The following is a 24,416-nucleotide window of genomic DNA, read 5'->3' on the forward strand; positions in this document are numbered from 1 at the left end:
TAGTTTAGCATCTATGCTCTCTCTCAATAATCTCGCCTGGCCCCCTCTCTCTCTCATCTCACCTTCACCCTCTCTTGCTCACCTCTTTTCTTTTCTTGCTCCTCTATCCTCCCCTCTTTCTCCCTACATTTTGTATTTTTGCAACCCGCCCCCCCCCCCTTATTGTATTTATGTATTTTGGTGAATGAATATAAGAGTAAATAATTACGAGTGAAATTAGAATACAATTATTTGTATTTTTTCTTATCTTATAATTTAAATATCCACATGAATACAAGTGAAATTAAAATTAAGGAATAAAAACAATACAAGAGTGAAAAGATATAAGTGAAATCAGAGTAAATAAATACAATACATGTATTTTCTGTTGTTTGTATTTTTGTATACATGCAAACTGTACCGAGATACAATCTAAATGCATGTATGAATACAACGTATACAGTCGTCTTAGTCTCACACTTCAATTTATATATATATATATATATATTTTATACATAATATCCAAATTGTTGATATAAATATCTAAATTATATCTTTAAATTGATAATAAAATCCCAACTATAATCAAATTTGAAAATTATCAAGAAAGACCTCATTCTATTTTCTTGGTCCGTTTAACTATTTAGGTTTCCTTTTAACTGGGTAATGATAAGGGTCCGACTTTTGCTCGCTACAGTTTTTCCAGTTTTTTTTTTAAAATATATATAAGAATCAATAGAATAAAGCAATTTGCCCACTTGCGTGGATACTGGGGAATCAACTTAAACAAATCTTCAAGACAAAGGCCAAGGTACCTAATCATAAGCATCAGGCACATATGATCATTAGCATGTCTATTTAATCGATTAGTATTTCCATTAAACAAGAAAACAACAAAAAATAGATAATTAAAATATTTGAAGGGCAAAAACACAGACGAAATTATAGCTTAACACGACTCTTGCAGGTCGTCTTTCATCATCCCTTTTGACTGCATGCTTTAAACCCCAATTTTGATCCCAATTTGATTCCTAAACTTGGATGGAGGTGAAAACTCTCCATCGCATGCAGATTCTGTTAATTGGAAACCTAAACCCTAATTTTCTGGTTTTGTTAATTGAATTGAAGTGCGAAATTTGGTAGAATGTGGAAGTTCGCGAGGTCTGCGGAGAAGTTGTTCTCGCGCTGGGCAATCAAGAGGTTTTGCAAGTTCTGGTTGAAGAAGAAATTGGGGAAATTTATACTTGGCGATATTGATCTCGATCAGCTCGATGTGCAAGCCAGGGCCGGTATCATTCAGCTCACTGATCTTGCCCTCAATGTTGATTATCTCAATCAAAAGGTGCGGGCTTGTGTTCTTTGTTTTATCATTTTTTTTTTTTGACAAGGCTGGTTGATAAGAACTTCTCTGTAGCTCTTTTTTCTGATTCCGCAAAATCCAGAGGATGGGAATCTGAATTTTATACTAAAACTTGTAGATTGTTTTAATGAATTTATTTTATCTGATCTCTATTTATCTTAAAGAGATATCTGTAGTTTTGTGGGTTATGCTTGTTGAGTGATAGGTTTATATAATTCTTTTAACCTCAGAGCAAGGTAGTGGTAGTTTGAGGATTTTAATCTGGAACCTTGAGAGTTCTGGAGACTGATTGGGGTGTTCTTCTAGTAATGTTCTTTAGACGTGGACTTTGTTTTCCTCTAACTTCAAGAACCCACTTAGTTAGTAGTGATATATCTATGAATTCTTTGTATCTATTTCATTCTATTCAAGTCCATTTTATTCCAAGCTAGATGATGCATTTACCCTAAATCACGAGTTATCTAATTTCTAAATAATTTGTCTTTAAGGCAAATCAAGTTATCAAAAGCTAGAGCCTATTTGATCTAGCAATCAATTATCCTACATGGACATAGTAGAGGTGGGCATTCAGTCAATTAAGAATGGATATGAAAATTTCGGTTTGAATTTTTTATTTTCGGATTCAAGAAGTTACAATCCAAACAAGTTCGGATTGGATTGATTTTTCGAAGTTCGTTTTCGGATTAATAGATTTGGTTATTTCGGATTTTCAGTTTTGAGCTTATAAGTTGAATTGTTTTTTTTTCTTTTCTTTTTATGACCGTGGTGTCCGAGTTTCGCATACCTCGATTAATTCCACGGGATATCTGGCACCTCCACTAGCAACAAGTACAACTCTGTCCACTAAGACTTGGACAAATGGGAAGAATCACCTAGTGTTGTTTTCTTTGCTTGGTTTCGAACCTAAGACCTCATGACTCTCAATCACTTCATTGACCACAAGCCACACCCTTGGGTGCAAGTTGAGTTGCTGCTTATTACAAAAACGAATTATCAAGAACTATCCTAACAACAAAAACATTGAGGCATGAGATTTTGACATCGGATTAAATTTTTCAGATTTTCGGATATTCAAAAATTCTATGTGCCAGATCTGTAATCAATTTTTTTAAAAAAATTAAATCCTAAATAAATCTGTAATTTGAAAATCCAGACAAGAAATCCAAAAAAGGAAGCAGATATCGGGTTTGCCCAAACTATGCCCACCCATAATACAAGTTTTTTATCACAAAAAAGAAACAGAAAGAGATGAGTCCTCACATTGCCAAACTTAATGTAAGTGTAACAACAAGAAGTAGCCCAACTGTGGTATTAAAAAAAGAAGAGCCTGTCTAACACATGAAGCTCTATGGAGAAGGGGTATTTAAATAGCCTCAAGATGTTTTCTTTGTAATGAGACTGCAAAGACAAATAGTCATTTGTTTTGCGTTGTAAAGTGACAGCCCAACTGTGGGTCACTCTTATTCAGCCTTACAGGCAACAAGTGGACTATGCCAGAACATACAACAGATCTCCTAAGCTGTTGGATCAGGAGAGGGGGCAGCAAGTCTCAAAAGAGATGGTGGAGAGCAATTCCTTCATGTATTTGGTAAATAGTGTTGAAAGAAAGGAATGGAAGGTGTTTTGAGGATAGATTTAATTCTATGCAGAAAATTAAGTGGAGTTGTATTGTAAATTTTCACTTCTGGTGTAAAGAAGCAAAGGTAGAGGATGCAGTTCAGTTGATAGACATTTTAGGATCTCTTTAGTTTGTTTTTTGAATCCATAGTTACTGTTGATAACTTTTTGGAGGTGGCCAGCATATCCTTTAGTACAAAGGAATGCAATTTACCAGATCTCAAATAAAGTTGTAGCCCTTAATTCCTTACTAGTTAGTGTTGCCTATGTGGATTCTCTTGGACGTTGATTGAAGAAAAGAAGAAAGAAAGAATGGCAGAAAACTAGAAAAAAGGAGGATTTTTTTTCAGTAATAAAATTTTATAATTGACGGGCTATACTCATGCGTACATAAGAAGTATACCAAAAAGTATAAAGCCTTATATAAACATATGGTTTTCTATGAACAACGCCTAAACTTCTAAACAAATAGGAACCTCGTGGATGTACCAACAAGAAGTAAGTGAGAAGAGACAATTTTGCAATTGTACAACATCCTTCTCTATCCCATAAAAAACTCTCCTATTTTTCTCTCTATACGGTCCACGTAAGTGCTAGAGGAGAAACATTCCATCCCAGGTAATAACCCCCTGCCCCAAAAAATGGAGGAAAAGTATAAGGACAGACAATATTTTATTTCTTCTTCTTCTAAGGGTTACTCCTGCCCGATGAGCCTTGTTGAAGTCGAGGTAATAGGATTCAAAATCATCCCTTGAACTCAATATATTTTTCCCTGCTTTCTGGAAGTGCAGGGCAATAGTCTCTATCTCCATCTTGAGGTCCACATTTTTCCTTTTAGCTATAACTCTTTCTCTTTGGAGGCGTATCATAATTTGGTTGGTGAATCGTCTGAAAATAGAAGTGTTCTATAATTTAAAAATTAAGTTATGATATTTTTTTAGGCTAGAAAGTCGGATTCTTTGGCAGCCAGAGAAGGTTTCAAGGTTTTAGGTGTTTCTTACGTGGAAGTAACATGCTAACGCCATTCACCTGTAGCTTGCTAATTTGAGGTACTTCATGGGAGTGTTCCTGATCTGCATATATATGTTAGCCATTCCTGATTTTCACCTATTTTCTATGGATTTTATTGCCTGTTGGACATTCTCCCTGAAACCCTTTTTTTCTTTTGGGGGCGGGGGGTTGGAGAAACAACATCATATGTTACTCACTTTATCTAACTAGTGGTACTAAAGCAATCATTAATACTCGACCTAGGTATATTTGAATCTCTTTCCTGCCCATCTCCAACCCGCTACATCTTCCTGTCTTCATTAGCCAAAGAAATGTTTGATTTTTACTGATTATGACACTGTTGCATTTTTCAGTTTGGTTCCGCAGCAGCTGTATATGTTCAAGAAGGATCAATCGGCTCTCTGCTTATGAAAATGCCTTGGAAAGGGGATGGCTTTCGGATAGAGGTGGATGAACTTGAGCTTGTGCTTGCTCCTGAGGCAACCTTTTCTCGAAGCACATTTGGAAATTGTCTTTCAACTCAAGATGGTGCTGCTTCGGTGAACCAAGATTTGGGAAACTGTAAGGATGTTGCTGTTGATGATTGTGGGACTAAAACAACTGCTTTTGATGTTCATGAAGGGGTCAAGACCATTGCTAAAATGGTTAAATGGTTTCTCACTAGGTTGAATGTAGAAGTTAGAAAATTGATCATAGTATTTGATCCCTGTTTAGGTGAGGAAAAACAGAGAGGGCTTTGCAGAACCTTAGTATTAAGAGTAAGTGAAGTAGTATGTGGGACATGCATCTCGGAAGGGGATTCTTTGGATACTGAAGCAGCGGATGCTAACCTTTTGGGGTTGACTCAAATGACAAATTTTATCAAATTTAGTGGAGCAGTTCTTGAATTCCTTCAAATTGATGAGGTTGTTGATGAGACACCAAATCCATGTGCTTCAGGAACAGCTACAGGTGAGTGGTCAAGAAACTGTTCACCAAATGTCACAACTCCTATAATAACCGGGGAAAGAGGCGGACTTTCTGGGAACCTAAAATTGACTATACCTTGGAGAAATGGTTCCTTAGATATCCGCGAAGTGGAGGTAGATGCTTCTATTGATCCTCTGGTAATCAAACTTCAACCTAGTAGCATCAGATGCCTAATACATTTGTGGGGAATTTTGAAAGACACGGGTCAGAAGAAGGATACAGAATTTCCCCCCTGTAATTCAGTAATGACTTGTGATTCAACAAAAGCAGATACTTCTATGCTCAGTATGGATGAGGTGCTTCCAGGTTCTAAAGCAATTTCTGCTGAATGTGCATTCGAGAGTGAACCAGTGAGGGAAGCTTTGCTGTCTGAGTCCCGTCTTATATCGGACTGGGTGAGTAGAAGCCGAAAAGTCAATGACGAAGAGGAACCAGACTTTGGGGAAAGGTTGATACCCTTTTGCATTTTACTTATCATGCAGTAGCACCTATAAATTATGATAATTCTAGTGGGAGTTCATGAGTGTTTGTATGTTATGACTAAAGAAATACAAACTTTTTGACATGCTGCTAAGTTTCATGTGCTTTCTGTAACAACATGCATCTCGGGGAAAACATAATAAATGATCTGCCTTTAGTTGCTTCAACCCTTTTCAATGTCTTGTAGGAATTGAACTCTCATAATATTTGATTAACGAGGTGTTGGCCTTGAATAGTTTAGTCTTTAAAAAATTTTGCGCTCTTTCAGCTTTACCTCTATATTAGTTGTTTAAGACATAATTAATGAATTGAAAAGTGTGCTCTCTATAGCGTATTGAGCTTTAAGATTAGATGGTCAAACAATTTAATATATATCAGAGTAGGTGGAGGTCCGAAGCCACATGTTTGATCCAACAACAATAGTCAGATCCCATGTGAGGGGGCATGTTAAAGACATAATTATGTGAGGAAAAGTGTGCTTTTTCTAATCACTTAAGTTTTTAGATAAGATGGTCACACAAGTCAATACTAGCTCTTTACAGTAATCATTTTGATGTTAAGTTGGATGTGGAAGCTTTATGTAGTACTTTTGCTTCAACACTTGGAGTCTTCAACTTCCTATACTGATAACATCACAACAAATGGTCCCCTTGTATACTGCCAGTTTTTGGCCATGTTTATGAATGAAGTATGTTCTACCTGATTAAAAAAAAGCATCACAACAAATTGTTAACGGCAGCAAGATCTCCTTATGCTGATTTCTCCTTATGTTCTTTTAAAATACAATATGTCCTTATGTTCTTATGTTGTATCTTGCAGCGTGCACCAGTTTTTTGAATGCTTTGATGGTCTGAGAAACTCACAGTCAGCTTTAGGAAACAGTGGGATGTGGAGCTGGACTTGTTCTGTTTTTAGTGCAATAACTGCTGCTTCTAACCTTGCTTCTGGATCGTTGCTTGTTCCTTCTGGTATGTTTTTTGGGCCCAATATGCACAAACACACAACATTTTATTCTAGTTTCACCCTAGCAGAAAATGTGCTGATCTGCCTTGTGATTAGTTATGTCTGTGCCGAAATGGTTCATATAAACCAGTGGCATTCAGAACAGAGTGTTGTAGACATTGCAAAAGTTATTGTACACAAAGCTAATACATGCTTAGTGAAGAAAATATACATACCAAGTACAGAGAGGAGCTCAAACTGCAAATTCATTTTTATCTCTTAAGATGGTTACACTGACCTGACACTTTAGTCATTTTGTATATCCCATTTATTTTTATATTTAATCTTTTCTGTTTCCACTCTGATTGGGTGGATTATACGGCTCAATGTATATTACTTATTTCAGAAAGTGAAGGAAGTCATTGAAATTGTTTAAATCACTTTAGTGGGGACCTCAGTAATTACTGCTTAGTATTTTACCTCATCCCCTTGTCAGGAAACTGATTTTATTTCTTTTGAATTCACTACAGATCAGCAGCATCTTGAAACCAATATTAGGGCAACAGTTGCCAAAGTATCTCTTCTTTTTTCTTTTATTGATGAGGAAGAGAGACATCGCTGCACCGTGGATGCTGATAAAGGGAATGCTGGTTTTTATGTTCATTATATAAGTGCAAGTTTTCAAGATTTGCTTCTGGTATTGCAGGTAACGTTTTATGTCTTTGTTGTTGATTTGCTTCTCGCACTGCTTTATTGGACATTTAGTAGCCTCTATTAACTTTAAAAACATTAAGGCTTAATAGGTACAGCGCCAGGAAGTGAATTTTGAAGCTACAGTTCAGCATGTGGCACTTACTGATCACTTCTCAAGAGAGGATGACACAGTTGATTTCAAATTGCGTACATATAATAACATCAAAAAAATTCAAGACGCAGTTCAAACTGCCATCCCACCTCTTGATTGGTCCACCAAGAATGTTGATCTGGATAATCAGAGTGCATCTGCTGCTCCTAATCCATTAGGGATGAATTTTACTGATGGGTTCCCTCATCCAAGGAAGAAAATAAATCTTTTTGCTGACGATGGAGTGCAGGTAGAATTGCTTAAAACTTTTGGTGCTAGCCTCTGCCAAGCCACAATAAGTTCTTCAGGAAACTCATTTGTTGGGCCAACATCTTTTTCATTGAAGTTTCCACCATTTGTTTTCTGGGTAAACTTTAATTTGTTAACTGAAATCTCAGAATTTTTCAAGAAAATTGAGGTTCCTATTGAAACATCTAGCACTCTGGCCCATGAGGATAGGTGTATGGCTTCATCCAAAGGGAATGGAAGGACTAGCCCTTGCTCTGATACTAGAAGAAGTTCAGAACAAGAAAGTTTCAGGGGCACTGTATCTCTTCCAACTGCCAGGATTATATTGGCTTTTCCTTGTGGAAAAGGTGAAGATTTTAGGAGCTATTACTGTTGGCAACAGTTTATTTCTCTTGATGTTTCTTCACCATCAGCTCCTGGGGACAAAGCAAGCCATGCAACTAAAAAATGTTCTGCTACTAGTTCTAAAAGTCGGAATTCTGTGGCTAAGTTGTGCTCTTTGTCCTTGAATTTTGGGAAGCTTGATGTCAACTTAATCACACCATTGTCTGGAGAGAATGTTGAAAGTACCTGTGGAAGTGTTCTAAAGTATAGACTTTCAGCTCAGAAATTAATGACCACATCAAATGGAAGAGGGCCTTCTGTTGTTACCTTTTCTTGGCAGGACTGTGCCAGGACTGGTCCTTGGATAATGAAGAGAGCCAGACAGCTTGCTTGTTCAGAGAATGCAAGGTGCTTAGAGAAGTTCAGAGGAAAAGGATATGACTTTTCGTCTGTAACCACTGTCAAGGATTCTGGGGACGTTGATAATATTCGACAAGAAATGATTATAAGCTCTGAGTTCAGCATTCATGCACGTTTATCTCCCATTACAATTGCTTTAAGCAAATCAGAATTTCTGAAATTAAATGATATTGTGAGTCAGGTGATTGATAGGTTATCAGGACTGGACTTAAATCTTCTTGATGCTGAAAAAGTGACTGCTGCCTCTCAGTCATCAGTCCTTGTTGAATGTGATTCTGTAACCATATCAATTAATGAGGAAGCCATGGAGAAGAATAATAAAGGTTCACTACAGAATGAAATTACTGGTTCTTGGCATAGCTTTACACTGGAACTTCGGAACTTTGGTCTATTATCTGTTTCAGATGTTGGAGGAACAAATGGTTCTAGCTTTCTCTGGGTGACCCATGGTGAGGGCAACTTGTGGGGTTCAGTTACAGGGGTCCCAAGTGAAAAGTTTCTCCTCATCTCCATCAATGACTCTTCCAGCAGCCGTGGTGATGGAGAAGGTTCAAATGTATTATCTTCTAAGTTGTCAGGTTTAGATATTGTCCACTTTCAAGATCCACAGAGCAGTGCCGTGTCCATCACTGTCCGGTGCGGCACTGTTGTTGCAGTTGGTGGACGCTTGGATTGGTTTGACACAATTTTCTCCTATTTCGCTTTACCCTCTCCTGAAGCTACACAAGAATGTGATAGTAATGTGCAGAAAGAGGGTGAAACTAGTGTCCCTTTTGAATCTTCTTTTATCCTTAGCTTGATAGACATTGCCTTGAGTTACGAGCCATACCTAAATAAATTGACGATGCATGGATGCGCTGATTCTCAGTCAAGTTCTCCCAATTGCGAGGAAGCAATAGATGAGCAGTATGTAGCATGTCTGTTGGCTGCATCTTCCTTGAGGTTTTCCAGTACAACTTTTGCTGATTCTGTTATCAGGGATTACAAAATTACTGTGCAGGATCTGGGTCTGCTTCTTTCTGCTGTGCATGCACCGAACTGTGCTGGCAGTGTCTACAGTGTGGAGCATCTTCGCAAGACTGGATATGTTAAAGTTGCTCAAGGGGCAGATGTTGAAGCTCTTTTAAGAATCAGTTCTGAAACTGGGGCTCTTTGGGAAATTGATTGTTCAGAGTCACAGATTGTTCTGAACACTTGCCATGATACAGCTAGTGGATTGACACGTTTAGCTGCTCAAATGCAACAGCTTTTTGCCCCTGACCTGGAAGAATCTGTGGTTCACTTGCAGACAAGGTGGAATAATGTTCAGCAGGCACGTGAGGGCAAAGAATTATGCACTTTTGACGTGGATTCTGTAGCATCAACTTCTGATATGCAGCCTATGACTGGTGATGTAAGTAGCAAATGCGGTAATATCAACTTGATGGATGAAATATGTGAAGATGCATTTCAATTGAACCATGAGGAGGATGACCAAGCTGATCATCTTGAATCACCCATTTACCTGTCACCTAATAATAGTTTCATTGGCGAGACATTTTACTACAGTAATGAAGACTCTCCAAGGTTTTTGAATAGCTCGCCTCTCACATGCTCAGTTCCAGTAGGTGGACAAGAAACTAGTGAGACTCCATTATCACCTGAACAGCTACCTCAGTTTATTGAAGAATATTTCTTGTCTGACCTATGTCCTCTGTCTGAACTAGCATTGACAGATCAGTCATCGAAGGATATTCTTAGATACACACCCAGCCCTCTAAGGAGCGGTGATGACTTGAGGGGAAGTACTGGATGGTATGGGGACAACTGTTTAAGAATTTTAGAGAATCATGTTTCAGAAGTCGACAGAAAAGCTGGTTCGCAGGAGTTGACAGAGTCTGAGGCTTCTAGCATTCTCAGTGAACCTGATGAAAATAAAAATGTTAAGGGTCGCATAGTTCTTAATAATATGAATATTATCTGGAGATTGTATGCGGGATCTGACTGGCAAAATGTTCAGAGTAAAACACAGCAATCTACAGGAACTTGTGGGAGGGATACAACTGTTTGTTTAGAACTGACACTGTCTGGAATGCGATTTCAGTATGACATCTTTCCTGATGGTGGAACTCGGGTATCTAGGCAGTCCATAACAGTTCATGATTTCTGTGTTAAAGACAACAGTAATGCTGCCCCTTGGAAACTGGTATATTAAGTTTCTTTACGTATTTGGAATTGCAAATAGTTTACAATCAATTATGCTGGATCTAAAATTCTTTCTTCTGTTTGATTATCAAGGTGCTGGGGTACTATCAATCAAAAGGCTGTTTAAGGAAGTCTTCTTCCAAAGCATTTAAGCTGGATCTTGAAGCAGTAAGACCTGATCCTTCTATCCCTCTTGAGGAGTACCGGTACGTTCACTGTTTCCCTTGAACTTTTCCTCAATTTGGCACATGTCTCTTTCCGGTGCAACTTTGTTGTCTCTGTGATTTGCTCGGTTTATGTCAGAGAGCATGTTTTTATATACCCCTTATGTGCATGTATATGTTTAATTGAGCCGAAGGTCTATCGGAAACAAACAACCTTTCTACCTCCCAAGGTAGGGCTAAGGTCTGCGTGTACTCTACCCTCCCAAGACCCCACTTGTGGGATTACACTGGGTATGTTGTTGTTGTGTGCATGTATAATTTCATTAGGATCCACTCAGAAGTGAAGTGCCTGAGTTCTAGGTTATAAAAATGGTAACTGGAGAGTAGTTTTAAGATTTTGTTCTTTAGAATTTGAAGAAGGGAAAAAACAAAACAACAAAACTTGGGATGCAGAGAAGCATAGGGCTTCAGGCAAGGTGACGTTTATTTGTTTATTTTCACCCAGCAGTTAGAAAAGGGAGGTTCACGACTAGTCTTTTACTATTATGAATCCATTTGACTTGGTTTATTTTAGTATAGTTTACTTTGCACAGAAGTTCACATGTCTTTCCTTTCCTACCTATCAGGCCCTTTATGTGTCATTGTATATTTATATTCTTAAAAGATATTGTATCTGTCCATGATGTGCCTAATCTGCTGCTTATGTGCTTGTTAGAGAGATATGCAAATGCCAGATTATTTGTCCTTAGAGGTGGAAAAATGGGTGATAATATGGTGAGTGTAAATGGGTTCGGGTGGTGGAAGACTATTAGACCTGTTGAGGTTTCACAAAGCCATCAACCCAACTATAACCTGTTATGAAAGCAAGACCTAGTCTATCGTCCATGAATTAACACCTACTTACATTATAACAAAAATAAAAGTATCTGAATTTGTAGGTTATTGGCCAGTGTAAAAATGATGATATATGATTGTATAGACACACAGACACACAATCTTTATCTCTCCTCTCCTTGAAAAAAAAGGGAAATAGAACACTTACAAAGGTTGGTGCAAATTATGAAATTTTCTTTTGGTTTATCCAAAAATAGAAAAAAAAGACATTTATAGAGAGAACGACGAAGTAGAGGAAAAATATTTCACTTCTCTTGTTAAACTCACTGCATGGCAATGGATGTCAACAGGACTTGATAGTGAAAATTACTATGACAATTTAAGTATTTGAAAAGAACAAAATTTGGACAAACAAAAAGCAGTATGACTCTTTTTTTTGGTCGGTGGAATACATCGATAACCCCTTAACTTTGCATTTAGATACCCGAACTACAATTTGTTCTGATTGAGGACCTGAATACATGATAAAGTGTTCCTATTATACACTTCTGGCTCAAACAAGCTATATTACGTTGGTATATTAACTACTGAAAATATGCACCTCCTTTAATAGACATTAGCCTCAATAGACTGTAAAATCTCAGGCTTATTCCAATTGCAGCTGATGCATACAATTAAAGGAGTTGATATGTTTTATATGGTTAATTTATATATGTAATAGGCGCTTTTCCAAAATTTGATTCGGAACTGTTAAATAGGAACACTTTATCATGCGTTCAGGTGATCAATTGAAGCATATAATAGTTCAAGTTTCTAAATGGAATTTAGTGGCAAATTTAAGGGGCTATCAAAGTATTCTGCCTTTTCTTTTCCTCTTTTCAGTTTTTATCTGATGAAGTTGCCGGTTCAAAGAGGCTCTTATACAGAATGGTGGGAAATTCCCCCACTAAATTTTCTATGATCCTAGCATGCACAAGTATCTATGAATTTCTTATTAGCTCTCCAAGAATATCAGAATGTGTAGATAAAAATGTATAAAATGATTCAAAATCGACTCCTTTAGATACTTTATTTAAGATACTTTATCCATCTGGAGGGAAAAAAGTAGAGATGTCTTATACGTCACTCTACAATGTATGCGAGTATCTGGCGTAATTTGATGGTCATTCAGTTTGAGCTTATTATTCTAGTTTGTAACGAGTTGATATGACCCCCCTTTTCAAGTCCCAACATCTGTTGCTTTATTCCAAGAAAAGTACATATAAGAAGGTAGGTCCACTGACCAGTCTCTCTCTCTTCCCTTATTTATGCCTTGTTCACTCGCACGTATGTTTAGAAACTGTTTGGGCTGTGAATTCGCATAAATTACATTGTGCACTCGTGCGAGAAATTTTATATAGAAGGCATTTCTAATCTCTTTCGCGCTATTCCTGTAATAAGTGAACTGTACCATGCTGTTTCCTTTCCTCATGATTTACATGCTTCACATACATATTTTCTTGCTTGCTCACGTGAATAGCTTTTCATTCATTGCTGTTCAACAGAAAGTTCCTCGTAGAATTTTCTCTCCAAAGAATTCAAACCAAACTTGTTGAGAGAATTCACCGTATTCCTTTTGGATAGTCTGTATGTACTTGGTGATTGGATTGATATGATGCTTTCATTTTCAGGTTACGAATCGCATTCCTCCCAATGCGTTTACATCTTCATCAAAATCAGTTAGATTTTCTCATCAGCTTTTTCGGAGGAACAAAGTCAGCAGTTACCCCCTCCCAAAGTTCTTCACAAAATCTGAGTAAATCGGAAATAGTAGCAAAGAGAACTAAATTTGGGGGTAATGCAGTCATCGAAGAGGCACTGCTTCCTTATTTTCAGGTGAGAAATAAGTGGTTCTTTTTTGCCATATTAAACATATAGTTGCCTCCTTTCAAGTAAACTTACACACTTTCAGTTGGATAATTTTATTTATCTTTGTGAAAAGGTAAGGTAAAAGAAAATAGCAAAGACAGCTGCTTCATCTTGCCCATAAATACTCGTTTTTTTTTTTTTTTGATAATGGTAACTTTACTACTATATATCCACAGGTATACTACAACCGAAGTGTAGTTCCCCTTCAAAAGTATTACAACTTACAACTTGTAATTCAATTTTGTCCCTTACAAAAAGTTTAAAACATCATAAATATCTTCTGTTTGAGCTAATAGTTTTTGCTCACACCAAAAATAAAAAAGGCCTAAACAATTCATTTTAAGATTATGAATGTTGTTCTGAGTCCCCTCAAAGCACCTTTTGTTCCTCTCAATCCAAATTGACCACCAAATGCATGCCGGGACGATCTTTCATCTTTCTTCCTTCTTGCTCACATTACCATCCATATTCCAGCATCTTAGAACATCTGCAGTGCTTCCAGGTTTCACCCACCTAATCCCTTTCAGGCTGATGAACATCCTCCAAAGCTGGTCTGTCCGTTTGCAGTGCAAAAAAAGATGGTTGATTGTATAAATACTTGCTTTTTTACAAATAAATACTTGTTATTGGTGCCTTCATTTGAATCCTTTGATCTGTGGACCGACCAACTTTATTCTGAGAGTGGTTTTGCTGGTTGCTTGATCAGCTTGCCATAGTTATGTGGACTGATAGTTGAAGCTGATTTTACTGGATTTTGGTTGCAGAAATTTGATATCTGGCCTGTTCATCTTCGGGTTGACTATAGCCCTTGCCGTGTTGATTTAGCTGCATTAAGGGGTGGCAAGTATGTTGAGCTTGTTAACCTTGTACCTTGGAAGGTATTTACTTCTCCCTAGTGATTTTCCTTTATAGATTTAATTTGGCAACATTGCTGTAGTGTGGTTTTAGAAATTAGCTGGTCAGAGTTTCGCCTTTCTTCTTATTCTTTTGTTGTGTAAGGCATATTCAGATTATTCAGATGAAGTTAAATTTTTTATGAATTGTCATACTGTAAGTGCACATTAACTTTCACTATAAATGTAAAGTTCTAGCCGATCTGAATTGGTTTACATGATATCCGATCGCCAGGTATTTAGTGTTAAAATTCATCCCCTTTTCTTGAAATCTCATTTACCTAAAAATGGAAGTTCATGACATTTAGGGTGGGGGTGGGGGAAGAACATTGCGACAAATGCTTTCGAGTTGTTTCTCCCATGGTAATAAGCATATAGTATGTGTTACTCTATAAGGACACCCTCCAAATGCATGCAAAACTTGCTAAAATTAGATGTTTCCTGGTTTCATACGTCCTTTAGTTCGATACTCATTCAAGTTCAAGTCTGTCTATTGGAGATACATGAGAATACAATTAAATAATAAAAGTGTTTGGTCACGAACTGTCACGCCCCAAACTCAAGGGCGCAACTGGCACCTAATGCCAAAACTTAGGCCCGAGACGACCCTTCTGAACCAATTTCTAATAGCACATAGAAGCCACACATAGATAAGAAAACAAACTAGCAGGGTCGGTTCGGGCCTAAGTTATGGCATTAGGTGCCAGTTGTGCCCTTGAGCTTGGGGAGTGACACTAACTGAGGTTAGGTCTTTTGTTTGATATGTTAGAAATGCCATAATAAAGAAAAACAAAGTTCCATTTGGTAACCAAAATTTTTTATAAGAAAACAAGCAAAGAATTTAAATTTGGTTAGAGTTGGGCTGGTCTGACTATGACCTATCGTTTAGCCCATCTTCCAACCAATCTCAACCCAAGTAACCTTTAAGCCGCTCATATATTGATTCAGCCCAACATGCACTTTTGGCATTCCTAATTGAAACATTGGAAGTACAAACTGTGAGGTAGAGTTATGAATTAGTTTGTTAAGTAAAGTAAGTATTATAAAGAAAGAGGATCATGTACACCAAATAATTTCTTGTAGGATAATTTAATTTAAGAACTTAAGGTGCCCGACTTGGCCACTTTATATTGACATTAATTGAATGAACGCATATTGAGATAACCAGCAGTATATTTTCTTGTACCGTACATGAGGTGAAATATTTTTATATACAAGTTCATAATATGGTGTATCCAATACTTTTCTGATGCAGGGGGTTGACCTGCATCTCAAACATGTTCAAGCTCTAGGTGTCTATGGCTGGAGTGGCATAGGTGAAATAATAGTAGGTGAATGGTTGGAAGATATATCCCAAAATCAGGTTTGTATAATTTTTTGAAATTGTGGATAATTTGAGGTTTGCATGTCAAAGTTTGCGATGGGCTCTAATCTATTCTTGTGTTACCCTCAGATTCATAAACTATTGAAAGGCCTTCCTCCTATTCGGTCATTGGTAGCTGTTGGTTCTAGTGCAGCAAAGTTGGTTTCTCTTCCTGTGAAGAGTTACAAGAAGGATCAAAAGTTGCTAAAAGGAATGCAAAGAGGTAACAATAATGAATTCTATCTCTTACATCCCTGGAGAGTACATGTAGTGGAAGAAATAAAAGCCCCTCCTGTATGTTTAGTGAATCTTGAACTGATTAGGTTCTTCCTGATTGTGGAGTGCTTGTTTTTAGGAACTTAAATTACACACTTCTTGTGCTGGTAATATATTTGCTTTGTTGCACTGTTGGATATTGTTATTGTCATGCAAGGAGCTGAAATTATAGCATGTAACAACAGAATTATGGTAGATAGACGTAGAGATATGTGCAAATACGGGTGTGAGTATATGTATGGTGTGGCCATGCATTAGCCTTTGTGGGATATTTTTGTTCCTTTATACTTTTTGCAGTAAAGATGATCCAAACGAAAGCTAATTTTCAAGGGATATAGAAGAAATGTTGATAAAAGACAATGTGTTGACAGTGTTGCACCCCTCCTTCTGTTAGAATTTTGAAAAGATCATTTATTTTGTAAAGCTAAATATTGATACCAGTACCAACTTGGTGCTGATGAATACAAATATTACCTTTCTCAAAAAAAAAATAAGCAGAAGACAATTTGTTGATTTGAGGCTCCAAAATTTATTAAAGGAATCTTTAATAAGAATAATGGCAAGGAAGAATTTTCCCTTTATATTTTGCATGCAGGTAATGCAATTATTAAGTTGATTCTGGCTCAGAAAGTTACCTATTTCAAAAAAAAAAAAAAAAAAAAAGTTGATTCTGGCTCAGAATATTTCATACTACCGCCCCTTGTTATAAGCATTAGTTTAAGGGGGGAAACCAAAAAAGGGGATGCATCACCAACTCTATAGCGAAATTTCGCCTAACTTCCAACATCTAGAGACTAACATTATGCACTTATTGAATTAAACAAATTACTGTAAAAAAATATTTTTGAGTTTCTAAAGAAATTGATTTTAAATAGTCTAAAATATGCATGAAAAAGAATGAAATATCCTAGTATGGCAATTCAAAGATTGAATGAACGGAAATGAAGGATGATTGGTCGTTTCCAGTAGGTTCCTCTGGAGTTGGCTATTGTTGAAGGACAGGAGAGGAAATAGGTGGAGAGGTCACTGTTTCATTCTGTATAGGATGGGTAGGGATGCATGTCATAAAACTGTCAAGTATCTTATCTGGTTGAGGCAGTGGTTACATTCTGGTAAAAAAAATTGAGTCTTTCCATTCTTCGATAGTTTCCCAGAGCCATGTAACCGTGTAGTGATAAAGACATGTAGATGGGTTCAGGATAGACCAATATCTTGCCAACAGGGAAACAAGATATCTTTGCTTCACAAGAAAATGGAAGAAGAATGACTTAAGATCATTCTGTTACTTGTCAATTCCATTGGCATTGGATTTAACCCGCAATCAAGCTTTAAACTAAAAAGTAGTAAAAGAACCCCAAGTATTTCTTTTTCTTCTTATTTTATCTTTTGAAAGATGTTGTCGCAGAAGCTTTATGTAAATTACATCAAGACAGCAGAAATTTCCTATACCGTTGGAGATCGGCAAAGGAGGTATTGGAAGAGACCTGTATCTTCACATAAAAAAGACGGGAAATCACTTATCCACTGAACTAAGTGTATCGATAGAAGTCTCCTGAAAATGGTCTGTGCTGCTTAATGCAATAGGATGCACATGTATTTAATCATTTGATTGTATTATATTTTGAAGTAGAAAATTATATTATCTATATTATATGCTTAGTTGGTGGGATTACACTGGTATGTTGTTGTTAGTTGGTGGATAATCTCTGACCTCATCTTACATGTTACTCTGCTTCCCTATTTGTTATCTTCTGCAAAAGGTCGGCGACTATATGCTGTCAATTATGTCTCTAATTGCTAAGAAGAAGCGTCGTATCACTGAGTGAGAAGTGCTTGTCTTGTTTAGTATTTGTTGACAAATAATAGTACCTCTGCTGTAATTGCTCTCATCTGTTAAAAGAGGGGGATTGAGTCTTTGGACTTTTTATTTTCTTCAAATGTACAGGGTCAACCCTGCCACAGGACACAAATGCTTTGTTTTTGTCTTAGAGGACATTAATAGCCATGTAAAAGTATCTATATCCTGTGTGCCAATATAGTTGCGGCTTATAGCTCTCAAAAAGGCTTCAATCTTTTACAGGTACAATAGCGTTCCTTAGAAGCATTTCACTTGAAGCAATTGGGCTTGGAGTGCATTTGGCTGCTGGCGCTCATGAAATCCTTCTGCAAGCAGAATATATTCTTACAAGTGTTCCACCATCAGTAACATGGCCTGTGCAAAGTGGAGGAAACACTAGTGTGAGATTTAATCAACCTAGAGATTCCCGACAAGGGATCCAACAGGTGATAATCCTTTTTCTGAGACACTCTGTTGTTTTACTTTTTGGCTGGTTAGCACCGTTTCTGAATTTTAGTTCTAAAGCCTGCAATTGACACTCCCGTATATGTTGAAATGAAGATAACTGGTTCACTGTGGCTAAAAGAGTCTGCTTAAGTTGATATAAAAAGTGAAAGTACGTGACGTTGCAATCCCTCCTCTCATTCTTGGGGAAATTTTGCCTGAACTAGATATATGGATGACAAGCATCCATCGTCCTAGACCAAAAGTTTGGAATATGCAAGTTTCTTATTTCACATCGCCCCTTTTCCTCAAACCCCCTTTCCCCCTCCATTCAGCTTCCTTCAGTGAAAGTTTGGAATATACTCTTTATGTAGTCCAACTGAGGCACTGATCCTGAAAATCTTGGAAGGCTAATGAAAGTATAACTGAGATACTGATCCCTGATAATCTTGCCAGGCTTATGAAAGTATGAGTGATGGCTTCAGTAAATCTGCTTCTGCTTTAATACGCACTCCCATCAAACGGTATCAGCGTGGTGCTGGAATGGGATCTGCTTTTGCAACTGCTGTCCAAGCTGCTCCAGCAGCAGCCATTGCCCCGGCTTCTGCTACAGCACGAGCTGTTCATTGTGCTCTTCTAGGTGTAAGGAACAGGTCTGCTCTCTCTCTCTCTCTCCCTCTCTCCTTCAAATTGTTTTGTAGGGCAACTGGCTTTCCTTTTTTTTTTTATCCAAGGTAGAATAACAAAACCATTGCGTAATTAATATTGAGCATTTTCTTTCTCTTTTTATCTATTTTAGTTTACTGTTTTAAGTTTTTTGTCAACCTTTAATGCTTCAAAATTTATTTTCTCTGTGGTTGTGTTTTGGATTAATAAAGAGTTTGACTAACTGAAGATTCATGCTCTCATGAGAAATCTTACCTTAAAGAGTTTTGCCTAGGCTTGAAGTTTAAGGTAGGAATTTTGAATAATCATCATAATTTTTTTTATCAATTTATAAAAAATAATCGTAATTTGCTTCTATTATTATTGATCAATGGTTTTTGATTATTGAATATTTCTCCCTTTTGAGATTTTCTCTCGTGCCCAAACCTGCGAATATGACTTCTTCAATTCCTTAATCAATTTCATAGCTTCTGCTCTATCAGTTTGATATAATGAGATGTGACTTTGGCAATGTGTTATATTCCCGTGTGGAGTTTTAACTTATAGCACCCATGCAGCCTCAATCCGGAGCGTAAGAAAGAGTCTTTGGAGAAATATTTGGGGACAAATCCATCTCAGCAGTACATGTAGTAGGTATGCAGTTTCAATCCTTAGTTGTATCTTTTGGTGCATTTCCAGCATGGTTGTATCTATTTATACAGCTAACTTTCCATGTAACGAGTGTGACAAACTGAGACATTGGAAGTTTTTACTTCATGATTGAAATGGGTCAGAAGCAGTAACACATTTTATTCTTGCTTGCATATTGAAGTTTCTCCATGAAGAGCTCCAACAAAATTTGCAAGCCAGCATTAGTTTTGTATAGGTGAGTATCGGAGGTTATTTATATGTTTGGCTGGTAAAAGTGAAACTTTGAAGTTAGCTTAGTTCTTTCTTTTGAGACAATGCCATTTCACCCCCTAGCTATCGACTTGTACTAAGCTAGTCAGTTGATTTTTCATTTGTCATCAACTCAACCTTCTTCCCCCCTCTCATCTCTTTAATCATGAGATCATGGTTAAAACTTAAACTGGAATAATAGTTTTTTGGCTTAGGTTTTCTTTTTTGTGCTCATGTAATTTGAACTTATTTGCTTTGCCTATATCGATGGCAGGTGTACAGATCGTAGGACAATTAGACAGATTCTTTTATCTGAGGAGACAGGTAATCATGTAAATTATGTAAATATCAGAGTGGTGAACTTATTTTTTTGCTCATATGGCCGGGCCTGCACTAGTTTCAGTTGTTCGGCTATGTCAGCTGTGTTATGTGCAAATTGTAAATATATTGGTTCCCTTGGTTTTGCTGGCAGAATTGTCATCTGTACAACATTGTTTCTTGTAATTATCTTCTGTTTAAACTTGTATCCTTTCTCTCTCTCTCTCTCTCTCCCTCCCCCCTACCCCCACCCTTCCTCTCCCCCTTGTTCTCTTCCTTCTTGTAGCGTCCTGTATTTCGTGATGTCTAATAAGAGTTCTTCTCAAAGTGAAGAGGGAGTGTTCAGTCTGTGCAATTTACTGTCTTTTGGCAGTATGCTTTCTCGATACTCTCTCGTGTTACATGTTAATTTTTTTTATGTTATCTTTACTTAGACATAATACATAAACGTGTAACTTTTCAGCTGACATCTATGCCCTCCAACTTTGGTTGTGCAGAAGTAGACACACACGTGTATTATGCCATGTAGGAAACATATATCTACTTGTTCAACTTATACAAATTTAAGTGTCTACTTGTGCGTACCCCAAGTTGGAGGGCATATATGTTAAGCTGAGACCAAGTTAAATGGCGCATTTATATATTTGGCCTATCACTTATTAGGTCAGTGCAAATGTATAGCTGAAGGTGGATATTTTCTTTTGGTGGGACATGATTCACATCTATTGGATGATATACATCGTGAAGCAATAGAATGCATGTACAACACTATATATCTGGAGATTTTGTACGTCTTTACTATCATTTAAAGTGGGACAAGGAGTGTTTTCATGCTATATTTGTGGTAGTATCATTATGATACTGTCATAGTACACTTTATCCTTCATGATTGCTTCACAATAAGTTCTTACGTAATTTTGTGCAAGGGACTTTCTTTTGGTGACTAATTTTAACATTTATAATTGTGATTGATGATATACAAACAATACAATAACTGTGTTAATTTGTCTCTTTGGAAATTTAAAAATAAAATCGGACTAGTGGCAACACATTTTAACGTGTTGTAACTATATTGATTTAGCAAAGAAAGTAGTTGTGACAAGTCGACAACGGTGGACTTAATCACAGTGATATGTTTTTTATATATAAAAGTTTACCCTCGTGGTAATATGGCTACATCATTAGTATGCATGTGATATTTTATCTCTAAGATGGTCGTTGTCTTCTTTTTAAATAATGGTGGGATTTGGATCAACTTGCGCGAACCCCAATTATTTTATTGGGTGTGTATTACTTATATTATTAGCACATGTACGGTGTACCAAGAATTCCAAGATAATCATGTATTGTCTAACCTTAAGGATCCAACTATTATTTCCTTGCCAATTTTGGATTGTAACAACTTTATTAATATCCCTCATTTCATAAGTGGCAAAATTTGACCTTAGATCCAATTCATTGGAACCATAGTTGGACTGATATATGTATGTGTGATTTGTGATGCACCACTCTTCTCCCTGACCCCCCAACCCCCCTCTTGGTTCAAACTCTTCGTTATTGAGTAAAATATGCCTCGATTCTTTCTCCATAAATATTGTAATTTGAATAAAACTGCCATCATTTTCCAGGAAGTTCCTGTCAAGTTCCCAACAGCGCTCAAATCTCAATTCAAGATCAACTAAAAATGGGTGTACTACAGAAACACCGAGTGACAATAAAGGAGCATTATTAGATTAGATTCTATCAAACAAATACAAAAGATTACATCAAAAGTACTTAAAAGTCGAAAACATTTGTACAACGTAAGAACAATCACGACGCTGTACATGGTCCATTTCTCTAAGGGGTGGAGGTTGAATGATCAAAGAGATTACAAGTTTTCAGTCTGCTAGTAGTCAAGAAAAATCTCAAAATCTCTAAAAACACCCCAAAACAAGATAGGAAAAAAAGAACGTCCACCCTTGTTAGATCCAAGAACTCTACAACATTACCATTGCTTATCCTCCCTCTTCAATCTATCAGTTAGCTCCTGGAAGACAAGAAAGGAACAATTAAGAGACTCATATATGAGATTATGAAGTTTTACTATTTCCATTGGATCTAAGATAAATACGCAACACATAACTTATAAGCTATGTTATATATAAAAATGTTGTAGGATACGTGTCAAATTCTTCAAAAGTAGTGCAATTTTGGAGAATCTAACATGAATGTTACATCATTTTTTGAGAATCCGAGCAACATTACTCTTTCAGGTAATTTCAAGTGAATGAACTAGTATAAATATATTGTCTTACCTGTGATAATGTCATTGAAGAAATCAGGCATTTTTGTCTCTTTATTATCAACTTTCTTTGGCAAAATTGGAGCTCTCTTAAAACCAAAACGTTCTTTCCAGCTCCCCTTTCCTACTGATGGAAATATATCTTCATAACCATCATCGTCATTAGCAAGAAGTTCATCTTTAAGTGTTGTTGCCTTAATGCTATTTTCTCTCAAGGGCAACAATTTACCCTTGAAGAAAACTTCATCAGCTGGAATCATCTTGTAACCGGAGACCGAAAACTCGAAATCAGAGGAAACAGGTGCCTCTTTGTAGCCATATTGTTCATGCCTTAATGTTTGCTGATTATCAGCAAAATCATTAGAGAATGAAATTCTTGGACCCATTGTTGTGCAAAGTCCTTGTTGATTTAGGCAGGCCATGGACCATTCAAAGGAAAATAATACTGATCTTTTGACTAATAATTTTCAATGTGAGAAGCCACATGTAGTTTTTCTAGTCTTTATATAGATGGTAAACTTGTCTATTATGTAATCAACTTTTGACTACCAAATGTCTTGAAAGGACAATGACCGCATTTCACATATATAAAAATTGTCTATGTCTATTAATCCGCTCTTGTGTTAGTTTGCTCACATTGTCAGTCTCAAGCTTGAATAAAGGAGGAGTGTTACGATACATTGATAGTCAACACAAAATTAGTCAATTTGTGTTGTATTTTTACAATTTAGAATATTTTGGGACGTGCTCACATAAGCACTCGTCACAACAATAGAAACGGAGAAAACTCATATAGACGACCCAACTTGCTAGGGATAAGATATATATGTGGTAAATTATTAGAAGTTTAACAAATATTATTCAATTCAGTAAAGAAACTATGAATATTGCTAAGGGTGTTGAGAAATATTTATATGCAAAGTTATTTTGACGTATATATACCATATATTATTTTCTAAATACAAGAGACAAACGGTATTCAACTAATCACCCTTCGATCTATGCGGCTATCCCACTATTACCATAATGTCAAAAGTGTAATGGATTTAGACGTAAGAATTAAGAAAGCTAAACTCAATAAATTTAAATTCGCGATCCGCCTCTCAACTTACTGGTCAAGTTCATATAACAAATTAATACATTATCTTTTATTTATTTTTTGCTTCAAAAGTAGTTCATTGAACAACTACTTTTAACTTAATATAACATAGCAGACATGTGAATCCATTAAAATAAATCACATTGCATGTGTTTTCTCCTCTGTTATAAGATAGTGATATCTATCTGCCACCATTCAAGCATGAAATATGGAAATAAAATTTTCACCTATATCTAGAAAGTTATGCTAGATGCACTGTATATGAAGGCAACTTTTTTTCACTCTAATTGTTTACTACTCCTAAATTATAGCGTTCTTTGTTGACTAATTTACCACTTCAAGATGAAGATAGGCAGAAAAAAAGGAATTTTATATGATTCTGAGTAGATTGTGTACACACCACTTTTTAGTTATAAATAAAAGAGATAATTGTCAAAAACACATCTAAACAAATCCACACAATACTATTAGAAACAAAGGTTTTTCCACCGTCAATCAATAAAAAATTTGTATTATAAAACATGATATTCCAACTGAACGAACTTAGTGGGTAAACGAATGGTGGGAAACAGATTCTCACTGAAATAGTGGGAATCTTCCTAATTTTTTACGTGAAAACACTACTATTTTTTCTCATTAATTTAATCAAAATATTTGTGGGAATAGTCACTCAACATTTTTCAGCGGAAAATTTCAACGAGAAACTAGTGATTTTAATAGTGACAGTTTTCTCTAATGTTATATATACTTCCAAAAACCTTAATTATGAAACAGAACATGTCTGATATTCTTGTATTATAAGATCCACTGTTATGACTTCTAGCAGAGGAAAATTAGATGGTAAAAGGTGTTGTCTATATTACAGCAAGACTTCACATAATACGTTGTAGTTAAACGTTACTCGATATTTGTGTTGGTAGGAGATAACAAATATAACCCGCAAAATAGAGAAAAATAAATGTTTTTGCCAAGTGGGAGGGCCAGAAAAGGTTGTTGTATCTTTATAAGCCTCCCCTAGATGTAATCTTGGCTAGGTTTTTTTAAAATTTAGGTCCAAAAGTGCATTAGATCT

At 36.5% G+C, this 24,416-nt stretch overlaps 3 protein-coding genes across 5 annotated transcripts in view; 2 read left to right on the plus strand and 1 right to left on the minus strand.

Moving 5' to 3' along the window:
* The window catches only part of LOC125815375 (probable LRR receptor-like serine/threonine-protein kinase At1g67720), a 191,655-nt gene that overhangs the window by 79,669 nt on the left and 87,570 nt on the right, over window positions 1–24,416 (plus strand). The window lies entirely within an intron of this gene.
* On the plus strand, window positions 915–20,170 carry LOC125815368 (autophagy-related protein 2). Of its 2 annotated transcripts, none has more exons than XM_049494828.1 (15): window positions 915–1,321; window positions 4,321–5,384; window positions 6,236–6,384; window positions 6,889–7,064; window positions 7,162–10,380; window positions 10,473–10,585; window positions 13,048–13,252; window positions 14,050–14,163; window positions 15,434–15,541; window positions 15,632–15,764; window positions 17,898–18,100; window positions 18,555–18,751; window positions 19,322–19,397; window positions 19,486–19,629; window positions 19,918–20,170. In XM_049494828.1, exons 1-13 carry the CDS (start codon window positions 1,124–1,126, stop codon window positions 19,392–19,394), a joined length of 5,952 nt encoding a protein of 1,983 aa, XP_049350785.1. In that variant the 5' UTR covers window positions 915–1,123; the 3' UTR covers window positions 19,395–19,397; window positions 19,486–19,629; window positions 19,918–20,170. The 2 variants fall into 2 exon arrangements, with proteins under 2 accessions (XP_049350785.1, XP_049350784.1); XM_049494827.1 differs by having other exon boundaries at window positions 916–1,321; window positions 19,576–19,629.
* Window positions 21,672–22,727, minus strand: LOC125815399 (uncharacterized). Its single transcript, XM_049494862.1, has 2 exons — window positions 22,259–22,727; window positions 21,672–21,990 (listed from the first exon to the last, which is right to left on the minus strand). The coding sequence occupies exons 1-2, from the start codon at window positions 22,665–22,667 to the stop codon at window positions 21,980–21,982; spliced, it is 420 nt and encodes a 139-aa protein (XP_049350819.1). The 5' UTR covers window positions 22,668–22,727; the 3' UTR covers window positions 21,672–21,979.

Source organism: Solanum verrucosum, unplaced genomic scaffold (assembly GCF_900185275.1).
Source record: "Solanum verrucosum unplaced genomic scaffold, falcon-dt-bn FXZP01000261.1, whole genome shotgun sequence".
Lineage (NCBI taxonomy): Eukaryota > Viridiplantae > Streptophyta > Magnoliopsida > Solanales > Solanaceae > Solanum > Solanum verrucosum.

What these genes read in the sequence shown, in the direction of transcription:
- LOC125815368 (XM_049494828.1), top strand. Translation starts at nt 1,124, where the DNA reads ATGTGGAAGTTCGCGAGGTCTGCGGAGAAGTTGTTCTCGCGCTGGGCA. An exon ending in ATTTGCTTCTGGTATTGCAG is followed by an intron (nt 7,065 to 7,161) that starts GTAACGTTTTAT and finishes AAGGCTTAATAG; the next exon opens with GTACAGCGCCAGGAAGTGAA. An exon ending in ATCCCTCTTGAGGAGTACCG is followed by an intron (nt 10,586 to 13,047) that starts GTACGTTCACTG and finishes TTTCATTTTCAG; the next exon opens with GTTACGAATCGCATTCCTCC.
- LOC125815399 (XM_049494862.1), bottom strand. Translation starts at nt 22,667, where the DNA reads ATGGCCTGCCTAAATCAACAAGGACTTTGCACAACAATGGGTCCAAGA.